At 36.4% G+C, this 21,202-nt stretch overlaps 2 protein-coding genes across 7 annotated transcripts in view; one reads left to right on the plus strand and one right to left on the minus strand.

Annotated features, from left to right (window-relative positions):
• The window catches only part of PIK3CB (phosphatidylinositol-4,5-bisphosphate 3-kinase catalytic subunit beta), a 203,873-nt gene that overhangs the window by 173,032 nt on the left and 9,639 nt on the right, over positions 1-21,202 (plus strand). For all 3 annotated transcript variants that reach the window (XM_072792544.1, XM_072792546.1, XM_072792547.1), the window contains 3 exons: positions 2,416-2,594; positions 3,432-3,541; positions 4,987-5,065. In XM_072792544.1, the coding sequence (XP_072648645.1) occupies positions 2,416-2,594; positions 3,432-3,541; positions 4,987-5,065 (368 nt within the window). The remainder of the gene's footprint in view (positions 1-2,415; positions 2,595-3,431; positions 3,542-4,986; positions 5,066-21,202) is intronic.
• Positions 1-21,202, minus strand: part of FAIM (Fas apoptotic inhibitory molecule) — a 118,944-nt gene that overhangs the window by 59,845 nt on the left and 37,897 nt on the right. For 2 of the 4 annotated variants that reach the window (XR_012014880.1, XR_012014881.1), the window contains exon 6: positions 6,295-6,401. The exons of 1 other annotated variant lie outside the window; for it this stretch is intronic. Coding sequence is in view for 1 of the 3 variants with exons in the window: in XM_072792565.1 (XP_072648666.1) it covers positions 6,351-6,401 (51 nt within the window). In the remaining 2 variants the exon portion in view is untranslated. Of the gene's footprint in view, positions 1-5,776; positions 6,402-21,202 lie in introns of those variants that run through there. One more of the 4 variants, XM_072792565.1, reaches the window with a different exon arrangement.

Below are 21,202 nucleotides of genomic sequence, written 5' to 3' on the forward strand. Positions count from 1 at the left end.
GGCCAAGAGAAATCCCTCTATGCACTACCGGTTCCATGGAACCTTGGACTGGGGAAGGGATAAACCAGCAAATCCTAAGGAATATGGAATATGGACTAATTCCAAATAAAATGGAGAATCACAGCTCCCACAGTTCCCAAAATGGAATCTGGGGGAAGGATTCAAACAAATGGAGAATTGCAGACTAAACTGTCAGCAATTTCTAATGTGGAATCCAGGGACAGAACTAAGATTGGAGTTTTCCACCTGGGAAATTATATTCTGAAAGACGAGGGCTTAGCTCTGGGCAGACCCATCTGCCAGCTCAGTTGGGCTTTGGAATGAACTGCCAGCTGAACTGGGCTCTGGGTGGAACTATCTGCCAACTCCATCTGACCTGCCCTATAAAGGACAACCAGTTTGATCAGGAGCTTGATACAAAGAGACCAGAGCTCAGAACCGAGAGAAAAATGGCAAGAAAGATGGTAAATTCAAAACAGTTCACAGTACCACACCTGTGTTTCTCATCCCTGAATGTCACTGGAAGTTTGCTTCAGATCCTGAAGCTGCCACAAAAAATTCAACTGAATGAATTTTAATTGACTTTATTAATTGATTCATAAATCCAGTAGTGTCTCACCTAGCATGTAGAGCGGATCTTCCCCAAACTTTTTACCAAAGCCCAAAAGGCTCCACTTGATGAGGTCCTACGTCATTGGCCTCACTCATGATCAAGCCACACCGTACATTTCCTTGATTCTCTGGGAACCTCAGTTTGACTTTTATAATGTCAAACATCTGACATATGTATGATCATATTAATTTTGCTCTTAATTGATGAGTAGCAAGGGGAAGACTATATATACTCTTTACATGGCAGCTCTTGTTATCACTGTAAACCTATGAAAAGACAGAGTGTTGAAACACTTAGAAGTATTTGACTTATGGCCATACGGGTATTCACAACACTATTCCAGGAAATGAATATCAACACAATTAGTGATGGGGCCTGAAAATTCCCAACTGTACAAACATAGAAGAAATTCAAATTTGAAATACTTCAAAAAGTTCCTGTTTGCACAGTCTGTTTTTCAACTGGTTCCCTTTTCACCAGTGTTTGTACAGCTCCTGAAACTGTTGAGAAATGGAGTGTCTGTGGCTAACTTGGCAAGCTTCAGCCATCTCGATTTTCATCAAGCTACATAGAACCTTCCAGTTTCCTGTGAGCAAGCCCTCAGCCTGTCTATAAAAACTGCATGACTGAATTCATCTCCCTACAGAGTCTTAGTGGTTTCTTTTCATAGAAGCAAAGTTTGAAAATGAAAACATTGTGTAAAATAAATCTCCTGTTCATGGAAATTCAAGCCAAGGTGTTCATAATGTTTGTTGTATACATGTCTTATATGCTTGTTATATATATATAATTTACATGTTAATATAACTGTGTTTATATTAACAAGCTGTGTCAGTTTTAATAACATAATAATAAAATACTCTTTTTTTATGACTTATGGCTGGCCAGCGCTGTTCTAATGGATTTTTATGTAACATGACATGGAAAGACCCCAGTTATTAAACAATGAAGTTAACTTTTAAACAACAATTTTGTGATTCAGTTGGCCATTGTTGATTGACCTTATACTAACTGCATAAATTTTTTTTTTAATTTTCATAAGTGTTTTTTGTTTTTTAAAGATTTGATTTATTTATTCATGAGAGACAACAGAAAGAGGCAGAGATATAGGCAGAGAGAGAAGCAGTCTCCATGCAGGGAGCCCAGTGTGTGACTCAGGATCACAATCTGATCACACTCTGAGCCACCCAGGCGTCCCTAATTTGCATAAGTTTTGATAGCCAGTTACCTCATAAAAACAAGTACTATAGACTTGGACAACAAATACTATTGTCTATAACCATATTTTTTACACAGTAATTTGTTTATATTATTCATAGAAAGAATATCAGAATATATTAAGAAGATGTCATACCAGAGTGATGATAAGAACTAGATATTAAGGTTGAATGGCAGGATTTTCCTCTTACTATTGAAGCTGGCCACACGGAGTGGTTCAGATTGTATTTCAAATTCTACTACTCAGTGAGCTGCAGAGTTCTGAGTACTTTGTCATACTATCTTCTTAACCACAATCTATATCCCTTTACTTTTCTCTGATTTTTAAGATTTCATTTAAGAAAAAGATTAAAGAACATTTTTGAAAAGTAGTGTTTTAAGTAATAAGTGATAAAAATATGTTTTTTACTCTATTGTATCTAGTATGTTTGTCATAAGCCAAGAACTAATTTTTCTTTGGCTGGTTGTCAAGTGTTTGTGTTGGCGAAAGGAGTGGAATGGTAATTAATATAATCACATGATATAATAGTGCTTTATATTATTTTTATAAATAAATTTTGTTGGTGGGAAAACTTCTCTTTCAGGTTGAAGCACTCAATAAGTTAAAAACTTTAAATAGTTTAATCAAACTGAATGCAGTGAAGCTAAACAAAGCCAAAGGGAAGGAGGCCATGCATACTTGTTTAAAACAGAATGCTTACCGGGAAGCCCTCTCTGACCTGCAGTCGCCTCTGAATCCATGTGTTATACTTTCAGAACTCTAGTAAGTGTCTATCTTTGCTGTGCACAGTGAATTTTCCATGAAAATAGCAATGCAGAAAGGATTTCTGAGTGACTGCCCTACAGGAACAGTAGGGCTGTTAGCCCCCATAAGTACAATATATTTAAAGAAGGAAAATCTTAAATTTCTCAGAGATTATTCTTGTGTGCTGTAGAATGTATGTTTACCATCTAAATTTACCTGTGGGGTTCATGAAAGTTATTACAAATTATTTTCCTTTCAATTGTATGTTATTAAATTTGTTTTGTATATTATTGGTTTCTAAGAGTTAGATCCTATGTATGCAAAATGTTGGCAACCATTATTTATTATTTACTAATTTATTTTTCTGTTTCAAAATGAGATCTTAAATTAATTTGCAAGATTATTTCTCACTTTTTAATTCCCTTCAAAAGTATTAATGGAAAAGTAATGATGTGTATTCCCCCATATGTCAGAGTTCAAAATTGATCCCTCTTTAAGAAATCAAGAATGAACTCATAATATTCCTAATATTAATCCAATGATATATTCTGGTTTTTATTGACTACGTATAATGACACAAGGAAGAATAAAGAAAGAAAAAGAGGAATTTTAAATGTATGTAGTGAGAAGGACAAATCTGGGTTTTCAGTCTAGCCCATCTGACATTACTATATGCCAACCAAAGCTGTCTTCCTAGTTGCTCTTTTACCAAGAGAAAATATTCTAGTTCTGACTTCTACAGACCTAAATGAAACAGGTGAGGGTTTTCCCCAAGTCTAATATATCATGGCAAAATTACAGTCTTGCCATTTCTTTAAGTTGAAGTGGGCTAATTTTTCCTTTGTTTGATTTCAGTGTTGAAAAGTGTAAATACATGGATTCCAAAATGAAGCCTTTGTGGCTCGTGTACAACAACAAAGTGTTTGGTGAGGATTCAGTTGGAGTGATTTTTAAAAATGGTGATGGTATGTACTGAGGTTTTTACATTACTAAATTCCTTAGTATTTTTCATTTGTTGTCAGTATATATATGTAAATATATAGCAGATGCCACCAAGAGGTAGCTATCAATGGTCATAAGGTTGAATTTGGCATTACCTAAATCTTTCCTTTTTTCCTGCAAAATACAGAGTTTAATTCTTTGGTAAAAAGCTTGTGAAGTACAAGAGAATATTTTCAGTAGTATATTCGTATATTCTGTTTCAGTCGTAGCAATTTTGATATTGCTGCCATAGTTTTGTATTTTAAGTAAAGCATCTTACTGACCCATATTTTCAAAAGGAACTGCCTCTGAGGTGATTGCACCAACCAGAAGGCAGTTATGACAACCACACTTGTTAGTTGTATGATTATAGACAAGTCACATAAAATTCAGGTTCTCCATATCCATAAGGATTATAGTATTTCTATGTTGGTTATTAAAAGTAATTAAAGGAGCATAAGTAAAGGTGCTTATATGTATTTTAAAATGAACTCGTAGTGTTTTGCTAGACCTCTAACCTCATTTGGCCATATGAATGTCATTATGTGGAAGTCAGTACTTTCACAGCCCTCTGTTAGCTGAAAATTATTATCAACTATTACAACTATTATCAACTATATCAACTATTACAGTTCTGTAACCCATTATACAATTACTTAAGTGATTTTTAAGAACTTCCTATGCATTGCTAACCATAGCCAGGAAAGAAAAAAATTAATAGTGTGAATTGTGTGGATGCTGAACGCAGCATTATTGTATTACATAGTATTACAGTATCCATACAATTAGTATAGTAGCTTACCTGTGGTAAACAATTTAAAATATAGGGTTTCTTTCTTTCTTTCTTTCTTTCTTTCTTTCTTTCTTTCTTTCTTTCTTTCTTTCTTTCTTTCTTTCTTTCTTTCTTTCTTTCTTTCTTTTTTAAAAGATTTTATTTATTTATTCATGAGAGACACAGGGAGAGAGAGGCAGAGGGAGAAGCAGGATCCCTGCAAGGAGCCCGAAGTGGGGCTCGATCCCGGATCTCGGGTCATGGCTTGAGCCAAAGGCAGACGCTCAACTGCTGAGCCATCCAGGTGTCCCTATAGGGTTTTTTTCTTAAGTAATCTGTACACCTAACATGGGGTTGAACTCATGACCTTGATCTCAAGATCAAGAATGACATGCTCTACCAACTGAATCAGTCAGGTGCCTTAATTAAAAATATTATTTAACTTAATTTCTGGAATAGTGTTACAGGCACATTGCTAACCAAAAAACCTAATATTTAACAAAATAAATATGGTAAACATTAAAACTTGGGGGAAATATTAGCATAATATTTGTCAGTGGTTTTAGTTAATTCTGGCTGAATTAGCTAATCTTGAATTAATGTTGTTAGACAATAATGGAATGCCTTTATAATAAAGCAGGATTTTGCCTCCCTTAGATTTACGACAAGATATGTTGACACTCCAGATGCTGCGCTTGATGGATTTACTTTGGAAAGAAGCTGGTCTGGATCTTCGGTGAGATTTCTAGTGAATTTATTTTTGTCTCATGTTCTATTACTTCCACAGCAAAATTTTTATTTTTATTTTTAAAGATTTTATTTATTTATTCATGAGAGACACCAAGAGAGAAACGGGGAGGGGTGGGGGGGCAGAGACACAAGCAGAGGAAGAAGCAGGCTTCATGCAGGGAACCTGATGTGGGATTCGATCCCGGGTCTCCAGGATCACGCCCTGGGCTGAAGGCAGGTGCTAAACTGCTGAGCCACCCAGGGATCCCCCCACAGCAAAATTTTTAAAACTTTTTTATCCTTTACCTCCTGCTATTATTATTAATTGTTGTTCATGGTAATATTTATATAGCATTTTACATTTTATGGTGTACTGTCAAATACATTGTCTTATTGAAACCTCGTCAAATGTAAAACTGTATATGTACAGAGATTCCAGAAAGAAAGAAGAGGTTTGAACTTCCACTAAAGCTTGGACAGACAACAACACACTCTAACCTCTGGTTTTCAAGGTGTTCTTATGAAGGATGTACTGGTTGGTGATCATGAGAATAATGAGGCCGGATAAAGGCCTCTGTCTTCTTAGCCTGGTAACACTAATTCCTCTACCTTCCTGAAAGGGAAGTTTTCAGGGGTGCTTTCAGTGGTTTCAGCTTGTAACCATTATTAGGGGTAGACAGCAGAATAGGTTATGGCAACAGAAAAAGGGACACATAACGGATTTTAAAAGTTTAATCATTATCAAATCTTCTAAAGTGAGGAGCAAATGAAGATAATTACAAACAAAATGTTGATTATATTTATATAACAATATAAGATTTGAATCTTATAAAAAACCTACAAAATTAAAAGTCAAGCCTTACAGTGGGCATAATATTCATAATGAACAAGACAGAGGGCTATAATAATCCTAAATATTTAAAAAGCTTATAGAAAGAAATATGGAGAAAAGATATGAAAAGGCTATTCATACAAGATATAAAATAAATACCCTAAAATTACATGAATGCAGTCAATTCCAGCATAGAAGTACAAACTACAATAGTTGGGATACCACTGATTTCCTAGCAAAGATTTTCTTAAGTGATAAACTAGTTTGATACCATTCAAGCAACAAAAACAAATATTTTCATATATCTCTATAAATTAATATAAACCTCCCTGTGTCAGGTTTATTTACATCCTCTATCCAATATTTCCAGAATTTACTTTAAAATTAGAAATGTGGAGGGGTACCTGGGTGGCTCAGTTGGTTAAGTGTCTGACTCTTGGTTACAGCTCAGGTCTTGATTTCAGGGTGGTGAGTTCAAACCCTTCATTGGGCTCCACACTGGGTATAGAGCCTATTTAAAAAAATAAAAAATGTGGACAGAAATTTATGCACAAAGATATGCATCCTTGCTTTATTTACAATAAAAGAATTAAACCACAGTTTTGAACATTTGCTTAATATAGAGTAATGATTTAAAAAAATGAGGCCTGATTGGCCCAGTTGGTTAAGCATCCAACTCTTTTTTTTTTTTTTTGCATCCAACTCTTTAATTCCGGCTCAGATCTTGATCTCAGGGACCTGGGATCAAGCCTGCATCAGGCTCCCTGCTCTGTAGAGAGGCTGCTTGTCTCTCTCTCCCTCCGCCCCTCCCCAACAATGTGTGTGCCCCCCATCTCAAATAAATCTTTAAAAATGGTAATTAACTTACTCCTATGACCAAGTATTTTGGGGTATTTTAAATAATTATTTATAGAGAATTGCTTAACAATTTGGAGAAAGTGCTTATATTCAAATGTCAGATTTAAAAAGTGAGGTGCAAAAGTGTTTTATCATAGAATTATTTCAACCAGGGATCCCTGGGTGGCGCAGCCGTTTAGCGCCTGCCTTTGGCCCAGGGCGTGATCCTGGAGACCCGGGATCAAATCCCACGTCGGGCTCCCGGTGCATGGAGCCTGCTTCTCCCTCTGCCTGTGTCTCTGCCTCTCTCTCTCTCTGTGACTATCATAAATAAAAAAAAAAAAAAAAAATTAAAAAAAAAGAATTATTTCAACCATATTAAGAACTAACTGAAAAGTGAAACATTAAAATGTTGGCAGAAACTAAAATGAGAATAGACATTATTTCTGGGTGATGCAGTTAAAGGCAATTTCTCCCTCTACTTCATGTACCTGTTTCTTTTTCTTTCTTTCTTTCTTTTTTAAAAATATTTTATTTTTAAGTAATCTCTACACCCAATATGGGGCTTGAACTCACAACCCTGAGATCAGTAGTAGCATGTTCTACTGACTGAGCCAACCAGGTGCATCTCTAATACCTGTTTCTGTAGTTTTCTTCAGTGGGCTCGAATTCTTTTTTTAATCAAGGATTAAAAAACATTAAGCATGTTTTATGATAGTAATATAGATCCATACAGTTTTAAACTTTTTTTTTTTTTGGTTGATGGTTTTACCTTTTCCTCTTTTACTTAATTCTCTAGATTTTATTTTTCTAAATTATCGACTATTTTATACATGAATGTGTAGAAAATAAGTTACAATTTTTATGTTTTACATTGAGATTTAATAAATATTACATATTTAGCAATTAAATGATAGTTGTTAACGTGTTTCCAACTTTTTAAAAAAGGAATTAAACATGAGGATAAACTTAATACATTCTTATCCTATTCTGCCTTCCCACATTTCAGAATTAACCACTCTTCTAAAGCTGTAAGTTGTATACTTTTGTGCTTTAACTATGCATTTGGTATCCATTATATGTTTTGAACTTTATTTATTTTTTGTTTTGAACTTTAAATAAATGTCATTATATATCATATGCAACTATTACTTTTTCACAGCATTTTTTTGGGATTCAGTAAGATCAATAAGTGAAGTTCTAATTTGTTATTTTTACTTCTTTATTAATCTTTGAATAAAAATTTATCCATTCTCTTAATAGCTATTTACATTCATTGCTTTTTTGGGCAATAACAATACCTTGAGTTTGAATATGTTTTTTTAGGATTTTATTTATTTATTTGAGAGAAAGAATGAGTGACCGTAAAAGAGAGATCATGATGGGTGGGGAGAGTGAGGGCAGAGGTTGAGGGAGAAGCAGACTCTCCACTGAGCAGGGAGCCTGAGGGGCGTGGTCCCAGGACTCCAGGATCATGATCTGAACCAAAAGCAGATGCTGAACCTACTGAGCCAACCTATATGCCCCTAGTTTGAACAGGGGCACGAAACAGCTCACTATTCACATATGGAAGAGGTGTTTAGTTTATATAGCTGGAAGTAGAATTGATTCATCATAAGGCATGTATATTTTCAACTTGACCACCATTGTCCAAATGGTTGTACCATTGTGTTGTTGCCACCCAAAAATATCTCCTTGCCAATCAGACTTGTTGATTTTTAAAAAAAATTTTTTTTTTTAAATCTAATGGAGGGCAGCCCTGGTGGCTCAGTGGTTTAGCGGTTTAGCGCCTGCTTTTGCCCCAGGGTGTGATCCTGGAGTCCTGGGATTGAGTCCCACATCGGGCTCCCTGCAGGGAGCCTGCTTCTCCCTCTGCCTGTGTCTCTGCTTCTCTCTCTCTCTCTGCGTCTCTTGTGAGTAAATAAGTAAAATCTTTAAAAAATAAAAAAGAAAAGAAAATCTAATGGAAACAACATGGTATCTCATAGAACTTTAATTTGCATATCTTTTATAAATAGCTTCGTTTTTTATGTTTTCAGTGTTGAAAAGTACTGTGTTTTTCTCTCTGCTATAAATTAACTAGGTTCCAAAAAAAAAAAATTAACTAGGTTCCTTTAAGGTTTATATATTTTGTTATTTTTAAAATATTTTTTTCTCTGTGCAGTTACCTTTAAAGATATTCTTCTATATTTTATTTTGCAAATTGTATTTATTTGCAAACTTAGTGTGCTTTTCCCTTTTCTCTCTGCAAAGGTTTGGTTCTGGTGTTGGTTTTTTGCAGTCTAGGTCTTTTTGACTACTAATTTTTCTTAATGGTTATTGGACTCATCAGATTTTTTTCCCTCTTGAGTCAGTCTAGAAGCCAAAAATTTTCCAGTACATCTTTTATAACATCTTCTTGTATTTTAAAACCTCTTTTATGTTTAATTTTTTTCCTTTTTTGCATGTGTAAAATTACTTCATATGTACTGTTTTTATTAGTCTACAGATTTGCTTCTTAGTATTTTAAAAGAAGGAGCTTCTAATTTTGTTGATCTTTTTTCTGTTTTATCATTAATTGCCTCTTTATGGTTTCCTTTTAGTTGTGTTTATTCTGTACTGAGTTTTTAAAAAGATTTTATATATTTATTTGAAAGAGAGAGACCATGAGGCAGGGGAGAAGCAGAGGGAGAGAGAGAACCAGACTCCCTGCCGAGCAGGGAGCCCAACACAGGGCTTGGTCCCAGGACCTGAGATCATGACCTGAGCTGAAGGCACACACTTAACTGCCTGAGCCATCCAGGTGCCCCTGTACTGACTTTTTTTTTCCTGTACTGACTTTTTGACAAGCAAGTCGAATCAAATTTTGACTCTTGATTTCAGCTTAGGTTATGATCTCAGAGTTGTGCAATTGAGACCTCCTGCAGGCTCCACAATGGGCATGTAGCCTGCTCAAGATTCTCTCTCACTCTGTTCCCCCACCCCCACCCCAACTTGTGCTCTCTCCCCACCACTTCTCAAAATTAAAAAAAAAAAAAAAGGAAAATCCTCTGATAGCCTTATGGGATATCTGTTGTATGTAACTGTATTTTTTTGTCTTGCTGCTTTAAAAATTTTTTTCTTTATCACTCTACTTTGCCATTTTAATTATAATATGTCTTGGTGTATGATTTTGTTGATTTTCTTTGAAGTTCTATGTGACTCATGCATCTGGATATATTTCCTTCCCCAAATTAGGGATGTTTTCAGCTGTTATTCTGCCCCCTCTTCTCTCCCTTCTCCCAGGAATCCGATAATGTGAATTTACTACATTTCATGGAGCCACTGAGTTCCCTAAGTCTATTCTCATTTTGCATAATTCTTTTTTCTCTCTTTTATTCATCTTACTTTTCTTTCTTTCTTTCTTTCTTTCTTTCTTTCTTTCTTTCTTTCTTTCTTTCTTTCTTTCTTTCTTTCCTTTCTTTCTTTCTTTCTTTCTTTCTTTCTTTCTCTTTCTTTCTTTCTCTTTTTTTTTCTTTTCTTTTCTTTCTTTCTTTTTTAAAGATTTTATTTATTTATTCATGAGAGACACAGAGAGAGAGAGAGGCAGAGACACAGGCAGAGGGAGAAGCAGGCTCCCTGTGGGAAGCCTGATGCAGGACTCGTTCCCAAGCCCCGGGATCATGCCCTGAGCCAAAGGCAGACGCTCAACCACTGAGACACCCAGGTGCTTCTTCATTACTCTTTCTTTGAGGTCATTAATTCATTTGCACTCTTCATGTCTGATTGGTTATTTTTTATCTCTGTGTTAAGAGTCTCATTGATGTCTTCCACTCTTTTTTCAAATCCAGTGAGTATCATTGTGATCATTACTTTAAATTCTCTGTCATTCATGTTATTTGTATCTTCTCTTGGATCTCTAATGGTGGCCTTGTCCTGTTCTTTCATTTGGCACAAATTTGTCTGTCTTCTCATTTTATCCAAGTTGCTGTGTCTGCTTCTCTGTGTTAGGAAAGTTGGCTACATCTCCTGTTCTTGGCCTTATGAAGAAGAGGTCCTACAGTGCTTTGAAGTATAGTGTCCCATGTTCTGCAGGATGTGACACTTCAGGAGCATCTCAGTGTGTGCTGCATGTTCTCTACTGTTGTGTCCTGGCTCTTTTATCATTAAGGCCAATTATCTGCTGAAGCTCTTTTTGCCTGTTATGGGCAGTGTTTGGTCCTTGGCCTGAATGTGGTTTTAACTAGGGCTCTGGAACTGATGCCCTGGATAACTCCTGGATGGGGAGATGTGGTGCTGGAAAGGGTTTGCACCAGTCTTCTGGGAGAGAAGGCCTGCTGTGCTGGGCCTAAAGCAAGAAGGACTGGGAAGGGCGGATCTACCAGAATGTGGGGAGGTGGGGCTTGGTGTAAGCAAATTAGGTAGTGGGTGTTGGCTTTGTGCTGGTTCCTGCAGGTGGCTCTGCCTATGCTGAGGAGTAGGGGAGGGAAAATGGCACCTGCCAGTTTCTTTGTTTTTGGAAGGGTCTCTTCTTGAAGGCTGCTTCTGTGGGATGCTCCAAGATGAGCAAATAATTTCCCCACTGTGCACCCCAGGCATTCTTGGGATAGCTGTTTGCATGTTGTTTCTCTGTAGGCTGTTTGCCCTGCCTTTTCTCCAGCAGCAGCCCCATGCTGACCTTTAGAACTCTAGGCTGAAAGTCCCGCTGATTGTAAGAACTCACAAAATTTGGGTTCTCTTGTTTTCTAAGCTAATTGCTATGAGGATTAGTTTTCCCTGTGTGCTCTCCTGTATGGTAATCTGTTTCTCACCCTTCTCTATGACCATGGCTCCCTCCCCATTGCAGCGACCACAATCTATTTCTATTTCTCTCCCACGCAGTGTCTGTATATTTCTACTTTCTTCGATGTGGCCTCTTCTCTACCCTTAGTTGTAGAGTTTGTTCTACTAGTCTTTAGGTTGATTTCTGGGATATTTAGGATGATTTGATAGTTATCTAGTTCTATTCATGGGATGAAGCAAGCCTAGGATCCTCCTGCTCTGCTGCCATGTTTATACTGGCTCAACTCCTGATCTAGTTTAGACTGTTATAACTTCCAAATGCACTGGATTTTTTTTTTTTATTCCTGTTGTCTCTGGTTTCTAATTTTATTTCTTTGTTGTCAGAATTATGTGGTTAACATAAATCAATGTCATGTTTCTTAAGAATTTCTTTATGCTTTAACAAAAATGTCTGATTTTCTAAACAACCCATTTTTGAGTAAAATGATTCCATATGCTATAATTATTAGCAGTAAGGTCATAAATCAGTCTATTTTATCAAGTTTGTTAATTGTGTCCAAGTCTATACTCTCATCAAATTTTTATTTATTTTTCACTTCACAGGTATGTTATAAAAACTTCCCATTATAATTGGCATTTGTCAGTTTCTGCTTGCAGTTTTGTTAGTTTTCTCATTGTGGTTTTAATTTGTATTTTCCTAATAACTAATGATGTTGGCAAGCCTTTAATGTTCTTCTTGGTCATTCGTATATCCTTTTTGGAGACATAACTATTCAAGTCGTTTGCTCATTTTTTTTAAAGTTCTTTTTTTAAAATAATCTTTACCCCCAACGTGGGGCTAAAACCTCATGATCCTGAGATTGAGTCATATGCTCTTCCTACTGAGCCAGTCAGACACCCCTCCTTTGCTCACTTTTGAATTGGGTTTTCTTTTAATTTTTAAGTTACACAAATTCTTATATTTTAGATACTAGACTCCTATTAAATAAATTATTTACAAATGTTTTCTTCCATTCTGTGGATTGTTTCTTCACTTTCTTGATCGTGTCCTTTGATGCACCTGGGTTTTAATTTTGATGAAGTCCAGTTTATCTATTTCTTCTTTGTTTTTGTTTTTTAGTGTCAGGTTTAAGAAATCAATACTTAATACAATGCCATGAAGCTTACACTTAGGTTTTCTGCTAAATGTTTCAGTTTTAACCCTTATATTAGAGATCATCAATCCATTTTTAGTTAATGCTTTTATTTGGTATATTGTAGGATTCCAATTTCCTTCTTTTGTGTTTGTATATCCAGTTGTCACTGGATTGTCACACTATTGTTGAAAAGACTATTCTTTTTTCAGTGAATAGTCTTGACAATCTTGTCATGTGTCAATTGAATGTAATGTGAGGGTTTTTTCTGAACTCTGAATTCTGTTTCATTGATCTACATGTCTTTATGCACAGCCTTGATTATTGTGTCTTTGTAATCCAGAAGCGAGTCCTTCCACTTTTGTTCAATTTCTGTTTTTATTTATCTAGGAAGTCTTAATTTCTCCTTTGTTTTTGAAGAATAGTTTTACCAGATATTGAATATGTTTTAATATGCCTCATGCTGCTTTCTGCCCTCTTAAGATTTCTGATAAGAAATCGGTTAATTTGGCAGGGGTTGGGGGAGGGGCGATGTCTGTAAGGGATGGATCACATCTCTCATTTTCAATATTCTCTTTTTTGAATTTTTACAGTTTGATTAGACTATATCCAGGCCTACTTGGTTTTGACTTTGACTTTGAATTCATTTGTTCATTTGAGCCCCTTAGATGTATTGATTTTTGTGTAGTTTATTTGACTTTGAATTCATTGAGCCTTTTAGGTGTATAAAATTTTGTTTCTCATTTATCTTCAGAGGTTTTCAGTTTTATTCTTTTCAAATATTCTTTTTGCCTTTTTTTCCCCTCTCCTGACATAACCATCATGTACTTATTGGTTGTGATCATTTTTCTTCATTCTTTTTCTTTTGTTCTTCTGATTAGATACTTGACCTATCTTCAGGTTTGCTGATATTTTATTATGGTTGCTCAAATCTGCTATTGTGTCTTCTGGTAAATTTTATATTTGTTATAATTTCTAACTCCAGAATTTTTATTTGGATCATTTAAATAATTTCTGTCTCTTGATAGTCTCTATTTGATGATTCATCATTCTCATACTTCTTCAGACATGGTTTTTTAAATTCTTGGCACATACTTAAATTGGTGTTTTTTTCAGTTTTTATTTTTTATTTATTTGGGAGGGGATGGGCAGAGAGAGAAGGGGAGAGACAGAGAATCTTAAGCAGGCTCCATGCCTAGGACAGAGTCCAAGATGTGGGGCTCAATCTTACAACCCTGAAATTATGACCTGATCTGAAATCAAAATTTGTATGCTTACTGACTGAGCCATCCAGGTGCCCCTTAAAGTAAAGTGATCTTGGGACACCTGGGTGGCTCAGTGGTTAAGTGTCTGCCTTCAGCTCAGGGTGTGATCCCCGGGTTCTGGGATTGAGTCCTACATCAGGCTCCCTGCAGGGAGCCTGCTTCTCCCTCTGCCAATGTCTCTGCCTCTCTCTTTCTGTCTCTCACGAATAAATAAATAAAATCTTAAAAAAAAATTAAAAAGTGACTCATGGGTCATAGGATCAAGTCTAAGTTGGGCTCCACACTCAGCAAGGAGCCTGCTGGAGATTCTCTCCTCTGTCCCTCCCTCTACTCATGCATACTATCTAAAATAGATAAAATCTTAAAAAAAACAAATAGGTGTTTTAAAATTTTTGTTTAAAATGTTCAGCATTTGAGCTTCCTTGGGGACATTTTTTATAGTGTACTTTTTTTCTTATGTATGGGTCATATTTTCTTATTTCTTTGTATGTCTCATACATTTGTTTTGTTGAAACTGAACATTTTTATTATTTGGCAGCTTTGAAAATCAGATTCTAATCCTTCCTCATGGTTTTGTGTTGTTGCTGATTAGTGATTTATCTGAAGTAATTCTGTGAAGTTTGTATTCTTTCTCATATGTGGCTACTGATTTTTGTCCTTGGTTTATTAGTCAGCTAGTAATTGACCAAGGTTTCCTTGAATTCTGAAATCTAAGTCTTCCATTCTTTCTTGAGGGGCACTATGTGTTAGGATAGTTGCTTCGGCAGCCAGCCAGGTAGTTCTGAACTGTGTCTTAGCCCTTACTTGTGTAATAGCTCAATTTAGCAAGAGGTGACAGCTATGCCCATCTGAGTTCTTTGCTGTGCTTGTATACTGCCCTGAGTGTGCATAAAACCCTGTCTATGTACATGTACATGTACATGTCTATGTACATGGCTTGTAGATTTCTATGTCTGTGTCTGTGTTGGAAGTTTTCACTATCTTCTGTGGACACCTTACTCCCCATCTTTTCCTTTTAAGCTCTTTGGTTAGCTTATTATTTGCCTAACTGTTATTTACCCCTTAGGTCGCTGCAGTGTTTAGTTGGTTGTGATTTTTTTTCCTTGAAAAAACACTCCAGTAAAAGGTAGATGAGGTGTAATTCAGATCAGAGAAACATAAAATTGTGAGATCTTCCTGGGAACCACCAGATAGCTCAAAAAATGACAGCCCTAGAAATGAGGCTTTGAAGGAGCTCCAACCCCATTTTACTCCCTGCAATGGCTACTAGATTACTGTATTCACTGTGATTGTGGACTGTTCATTGTCAGGTCTATTGCAGAACTGGGAACATGGGAGATTGTAATGTGTCGTGGTAAAACAACTCAGATTCAGCTATTGTCTTCAATAAACACTCTTCTGATTTTTGCAACTTTCTTGTATTTCCATACTACTCAAATAGTCTATTCTGATAATTTTTTGCTAGTAGTGTTGTTGCTTTTGTAGAAGACTGGATTTTCAGAGGTCCTTAACTCCTTGTTTATGCAGATGTTACCTGGTTATAGAATTTTAAAATCTAAATTTACAACTACTTTCCTCAGAAACCTTGAAGAGGTTATTTCATGGTATTCTGACCTCTGTTATTTTGTAAAGTGTGCCGTCCATCTAAAAAGCATATTTTTTTCCCCATTGCAAAAAATAAATTTCTCTTTGCCATTGGTTTCTGCAGTTTTACTACAGTTTGTTAGTGTATGGATTTATTTTTATCTTTCCTCACCCATTCTCATTTTGTCTTTTCAATCAGAGGAAATAACATCTTCTTTTAGTTCGTACAGAATATATCAATATTTTTCAGTATTGTATTTCTTCTACTCTCACAGTCTTCTGCAACATTAATAGAGGTGTGTTGGACATTCCTGTTCTGTCCTGCATGTCTCTTAACTTGTCTTACCTATTTCCCATTTTTGTCTTACATTCTTTGTAGTTTCTTGTATTTTGTCTTCTAGTTCACTAACTTTCTCTTTTACATTGTCCAGTTTCATTCCTGTGTAGTTGATAATATTTGGTTTTGAATTCCTATTGGTGTGTGGATTGTGTTTTCTCTGAGGGTCCTTTGCTCCCTAGGTTGTGAGAGTCTCCTCCCAAAATGAGTTTGTGTTTAATTTATGGTGTTCCCCAGGGTCTTTACACACAATCAATTTTTATTTTATCTCTTTTTCTTCATGCTCTTATATTTCATAGATAGTTTATGCTTGGATCTGATGAGAATGTAGGAAGTCTTGAATTTTTGCATTTTCATGAAACTTTTTCCTCCCTTATTCAGTGCCCAAGGTAGATTGCAGACTTTCATGCTACATTTTCTGGTCAGTGAGCAGAGACTTTCTAGTTCCCTATTCATGGCTTGACAGCCCTTTCAAATCCCCATCCTTGTATAGAATCTCAGGTCCAGATCCTGTCTCATAGGGACCCAACACCGTATGTCTTTTCTCATGGACATTAAAACGTCAACCAAAAAAAAAAAAGTCAACCAAGTCAGTAAATTCCTCAGCCAGTGCTATGAGTAATCTATATTTCTGGGACCCTGAGTTCTCCTTTTCTTTCTTTATTAACCATAACTATTTATAAAAACCTTTTTGACTTTATCTGTCATTTTTGATGTTTTAGTATCTATAGCCACTTAGTCCACAAGTTGGAAACAGTTTTATTTGGGATTGACTCTATCCCTGTGAGATTGTAAGTACTTTCTGATTAGTTTTTGAGATTTGAATTGTTTTCTTCATTACTAAATATATTTTGGAATTTTTAAAGCTTAAAACACTTGCTATTTAGGGACACCTAGGTGGCTCAGTGGTTGAGCATCTGCCTTCAGCTCAGGGCATGATCCCTGGATCCAAGGATTGAGTCCCTCATCGGGCTCCTCTCAGGGAGCCTGCTTCTCCCTCCGCCTGTGTCTCTGCCTTTCTCTCTGTATCTCTCACTCATAAATAATAAAATCTTAAAAAAAAAAAACCAACTTGCTTTTTATTGACTGAACCAACTTGCTTTTTATTGACTGAACCAGGTTTTTTTTCTTTTTTTAAGATTTTATTTATTTATTCATGGGAGACGGAGAGGCAGAGACATAGGCAGAGGGAGAAGCAGGCTCCATGCAGGAATCCCTATGTGGTATACTCAATCCCGGGACTCTGGGATCACTCCCTGATCCAAAGGTGCCCCAAGCCAGATATTGTATCAGGTTCTTCACATATGTAATGTCATATAAAAAAACTGTGTGAGGGCAGCCCCAGTGGTGCAGTGGTTTAGCACCGCCCGCAGCTCAGGGTGTGATCCCGGAGACCCGAGATCAAGTCCCACGTCGGGCTCCCTGCATGGGGCCTGCTTCTCCCTCTGCCTGTGTTTCTGCCTCTCTCTGTCTCTCTCTGTGTCTCTATGAATAAATATATAAAATCTTAAAAAAAAAAAAACTGAGGTTGTTACTCCTTTTTAACAGATGAGAAAAATTAAGGTTCAAGGGATTTTAAAACAATTTGTCAAAGGTTACAAAAATATTAATTAGGAGCCAGATTCAAATCCAGGTCTGTCATACTGTTTACTTCATGTCATTTTTTCATTTTACCAGTCTAAGCAAGAAAACAATCATGATAAGACTTGTCTAGTACCCTTTGTTTATCAAAGTATTGTGGTGCCTTAAATATGTAATTTTCCATTGATTTGGGCTATTTTCTTTCTTTTTTTGGGGGGGCGGGTTTTTTTCTTTAAAGAAGTTTTCTAGTCTTAGATCCTTTCATGCTGTTGAGGTAGAAAGAACAATTTGCTGTTGGTATTGTTACTTTAATGGGACTTATAATGTTATTGGAATAAAGTGAGATTATAGTTTATCTAAAAAGGACACTTTGAGCATTGTAAGTGACAGTTTTGCTTTTAAATTGGGAGGAATTTCTAATACAGATGTGTAAAAAGTAGAATTATTTTGGAATAGATAGCAAGTTTTCTAATCAAGCATATATACATAAGAAATGCTGCATAGATAAGAGAAATGGATGATTGTGAACTCTGCCTGAGGAATATAAACCCAGAGGGATCTGATTTATTCCCTCTCCCCAGGAACTCCCACTGTGTATAAAGTTTTATTGGCACACAGCCATAACCCATTTGTTTACATAATGTCTGTGGCTGCTTTTATGCTGTAACTGCAGGATTGAGTAGTCTGCAATGCCTAAAATATTTACCATGTGGCTTAATCTCCAAAAGTTTGCTGACCCTTCCTGTAAAGTAAAACCCTGCAAAAATGGTTTTACTTGATTTATCCCATACAAATACAGGAGACTTTTCAAGCTTAGGCTGTTAACTCATTGATTCTTTCTCTTTTTTTTTTTTTTTTAATTTTTTATTTATTTATGATAGTCACAGAGAGAGAGAGAGAGAGAGAGAGAGAGGCAGAGACACAGGCAGAGGGAGAAGCAGGCTCCATGCACCAAGAGCCCGACGTGGGATTCGATCCCGGGTCTCCAGGATCGCGCCCTGGGCCAAAGGCAGGCGCCAAACCGCTGCGCCACCCAGGGATCCCTCATTGATTCTTTCTAAGGTTAGCTACAAAGTGGTCTCCTTTACTAAGAGCAAATTTAGACCATATGAGCCTTTATAATGGCTAAATGTTCATTTATAAAAGGCTGAGCTAAAGACCTTGCCTTTAAAGTTCCGATGCCTATGGGGTGTCTGGGTGGCTCAGTCCGTTAAATGTCTGACTCTTGGTTTTAGCTCCGGTTATGATCTCAGGATTGTGAGATTAAGCCCCACATTGGGTTCCAAGCTGGGCATGGAGCCTCCTTAAGATTCTTTCTCTTCCTCTGCTCCCTCCCAGTCTTTTTCTCAAAAAAAAAATAAAAATAAACAAACATAAATAAATTTATTTTTTAAAAGTTCTGATGCCTGCAGAACTTCATGCAGGACAGAAATTTACCAGAGGCCAGCAAGAGGTGAAAGAGTTTATTAAAGATACAGGGAGAGCAGATACAGATGGACTGTCCAGGACGCTTGGAAAGGAAAGGATCCTAAGTCTCATCTTTGTTTGAGGTCTAAGGGTTTTTATTGAGATGGTGGTCTGATGTACGTGTCCTTTCAGGTATCCAGGAACCAGTTAGACTAAGGACAAGGTCCGGGTGTCCATCATAAGTCACTTACTCCTTGAAGCCAGTGGTCTTGGCTTCGAGATCCCTAATGCCAGTGGTTTAGATATTGTTCTGGAAGACTCCAAAGATATCATTAATTTTGTCCCTTACAAGGAGGACATGGCTTAAAGCATATGTAGGGTAGAGGTGCAGGTCCTAGCAAGAATAGAAGCAGGAAAAAAAGCAAAGTAACAACACAGCCTTTTCTTTCTGGGGTCACTTTAGTTTTCCTCTCTCAGTTCCATCAGCCTAATTAAAAACCCCAATCAACTTATTTTCTTTTAGCTTTTTTATTTTACCCATTCTATTCAAATGTAAAGCACATTTAGCTTCAAATGAAGTTCATTGTGACCTCAGGCAAAGGGAGGAAACCACATGTGGGAGTGCTAGAAATAAACTGAGTGCCTCTCTTTGGGAAGCAACAAGTGTCTAACAAGAAAAAGGAACTTGTCTGTTCTGTGAGATCCCTGCTGACTTTTTGTACTCTGACCCCGTGTTTTTAAAATATGTAGACTTTAATTCTTTAGGGTTCATTTCTAAATGAATACCTTTTTCTCACTAAACTTTTTTTTTTTTTTTTTACTGTTTCTATAAATATGTGTGCTCCAGTGTTCCTATTGTTTGTTTTTCTTTTGGCCCGCTGTTCAGGTTAAACTGGGTCATGTAGCACACACACTTCTAAATTCAATTAATAATCTTCAGGTACTTTCTATGCTTTATTACTTTGACCAGAATATTTTAGTACTTGTAATAGTGCCATGTTAGCATGAATGAAAGTACCTATTACTCATTTTCATTTTTCTCAGATGTCTCAAAAATACTCTTGGTTTCTTTCATGTTAAATTAGAACATTTGTAAACCATCAGTATGTTAGAACACTCTGACTTCATTTGGTCAACAAATAATAGGTATTCAGCCTTTATTGTCAAGTCTCATAGGTTGTCTATATGTAAATCTACCTGACCTTTGGTAGATTTGAAAATCCTCTACTGCCCCCTGAATTTTGGATGGTTTCTTCATTGTGACTTTACATCTGAGTTACATTAATGGGATTTACTTCCCTTTTAAGAGTGCTGATCAACAGTTCTATAATGAAATTGTATTGGTAGTTTTGGAAGGTTTAAGGAAGAAGATGGAAGCAATGCAAACATTAAGTAAGGGAATTACACTTTACTCTTTTGGAAGCAAGAGACTACAGTACCATTCAGATTTGCGTTGATGTGTCAGAGTTAAGGCCAGAGAAAACATACCCATTGAGAGTAGGGTTATGGGGCTGCCATCCCCTCTGCTGTAGAATATATATTTTAATTATATTTTAATACTTGTTTAGTGGAAAGGTAACAAATTGCTTCTTGAGTCAGAAAGTCTGAGAAAGGGATAAAAAAACATTACAAGTTGTTATAGCCTTTATAAGAAGTGTGGAAGTTTAGTGTAAAATGAGCCTGTGTAAGATGGTCAGGGCTCCAGGAGTTTGTCCCCAGCTTGACTTCTGTCAAACTGTCTGACAAGGATGTTTTTTCCTCCCCATTGTGAGAATTTCATCCTTAAGACGCTGAATGCTTTTATCATAGCACGCTTTTGAAGAGGAAGTTGGATTTTTGCCCAGTTTGGCTGCAAGTGAGGTGGGAGGAAAGGAGGAAAGTGAGCCAAAGTGCAGTTTAACCGTGCATGTTTACCTCACATGTGTTGTGTCAGGATAGGGACAGTGATATATCAGGCTGCCAGCATTTAGTTGGCAATTCTACTCTCAGCCTTATTTTGTTAGAACTAGGAAAGTGCCTAAAAGAGGCATAAGATAACTGATTTCTTGGTCGTATGAAAACTTAAGGATTATTTAATGAAACTTGGCTCTATTAGTGGATCGTTACATTCATACATTCTTCCAACACACACACACACACACACAGATTTCTCTTTCATAAAGTCCTTCAAAGCTTTCTCATTGCCTTTAGGAGAATGACAGAAGTCCTTACATGACCTGTCAGGTTCCTGCGTAGTCTTTCCAACACTGTTTCTTATCCTCACCTTGCTTTTGTATTCTCCCTTATATTTTCCTCCAACTCTGCTGTCCCTTCTTCCTCACAGAGATCTTTATTAACTCTTGACATGTTCTCATGGCAATTCTTTTTTTTTCCTTTTTTTTTTAACATTTAAAAAAAAGATTTTATTTATTTATTCATAGAGATGGAA

This window comes from Canis lupus, chromosome 22 (genome assembly GCF_048164855.1).
Source record: "Canis lupus baileyi chromosome 22, mCanLup2.hap1, whole genome shotgun sequence".
NCBI lineage: Eukaryota > Metazoa > Chordata > Mammalia > Carnivora > Canidae > Canis > Canis lupus.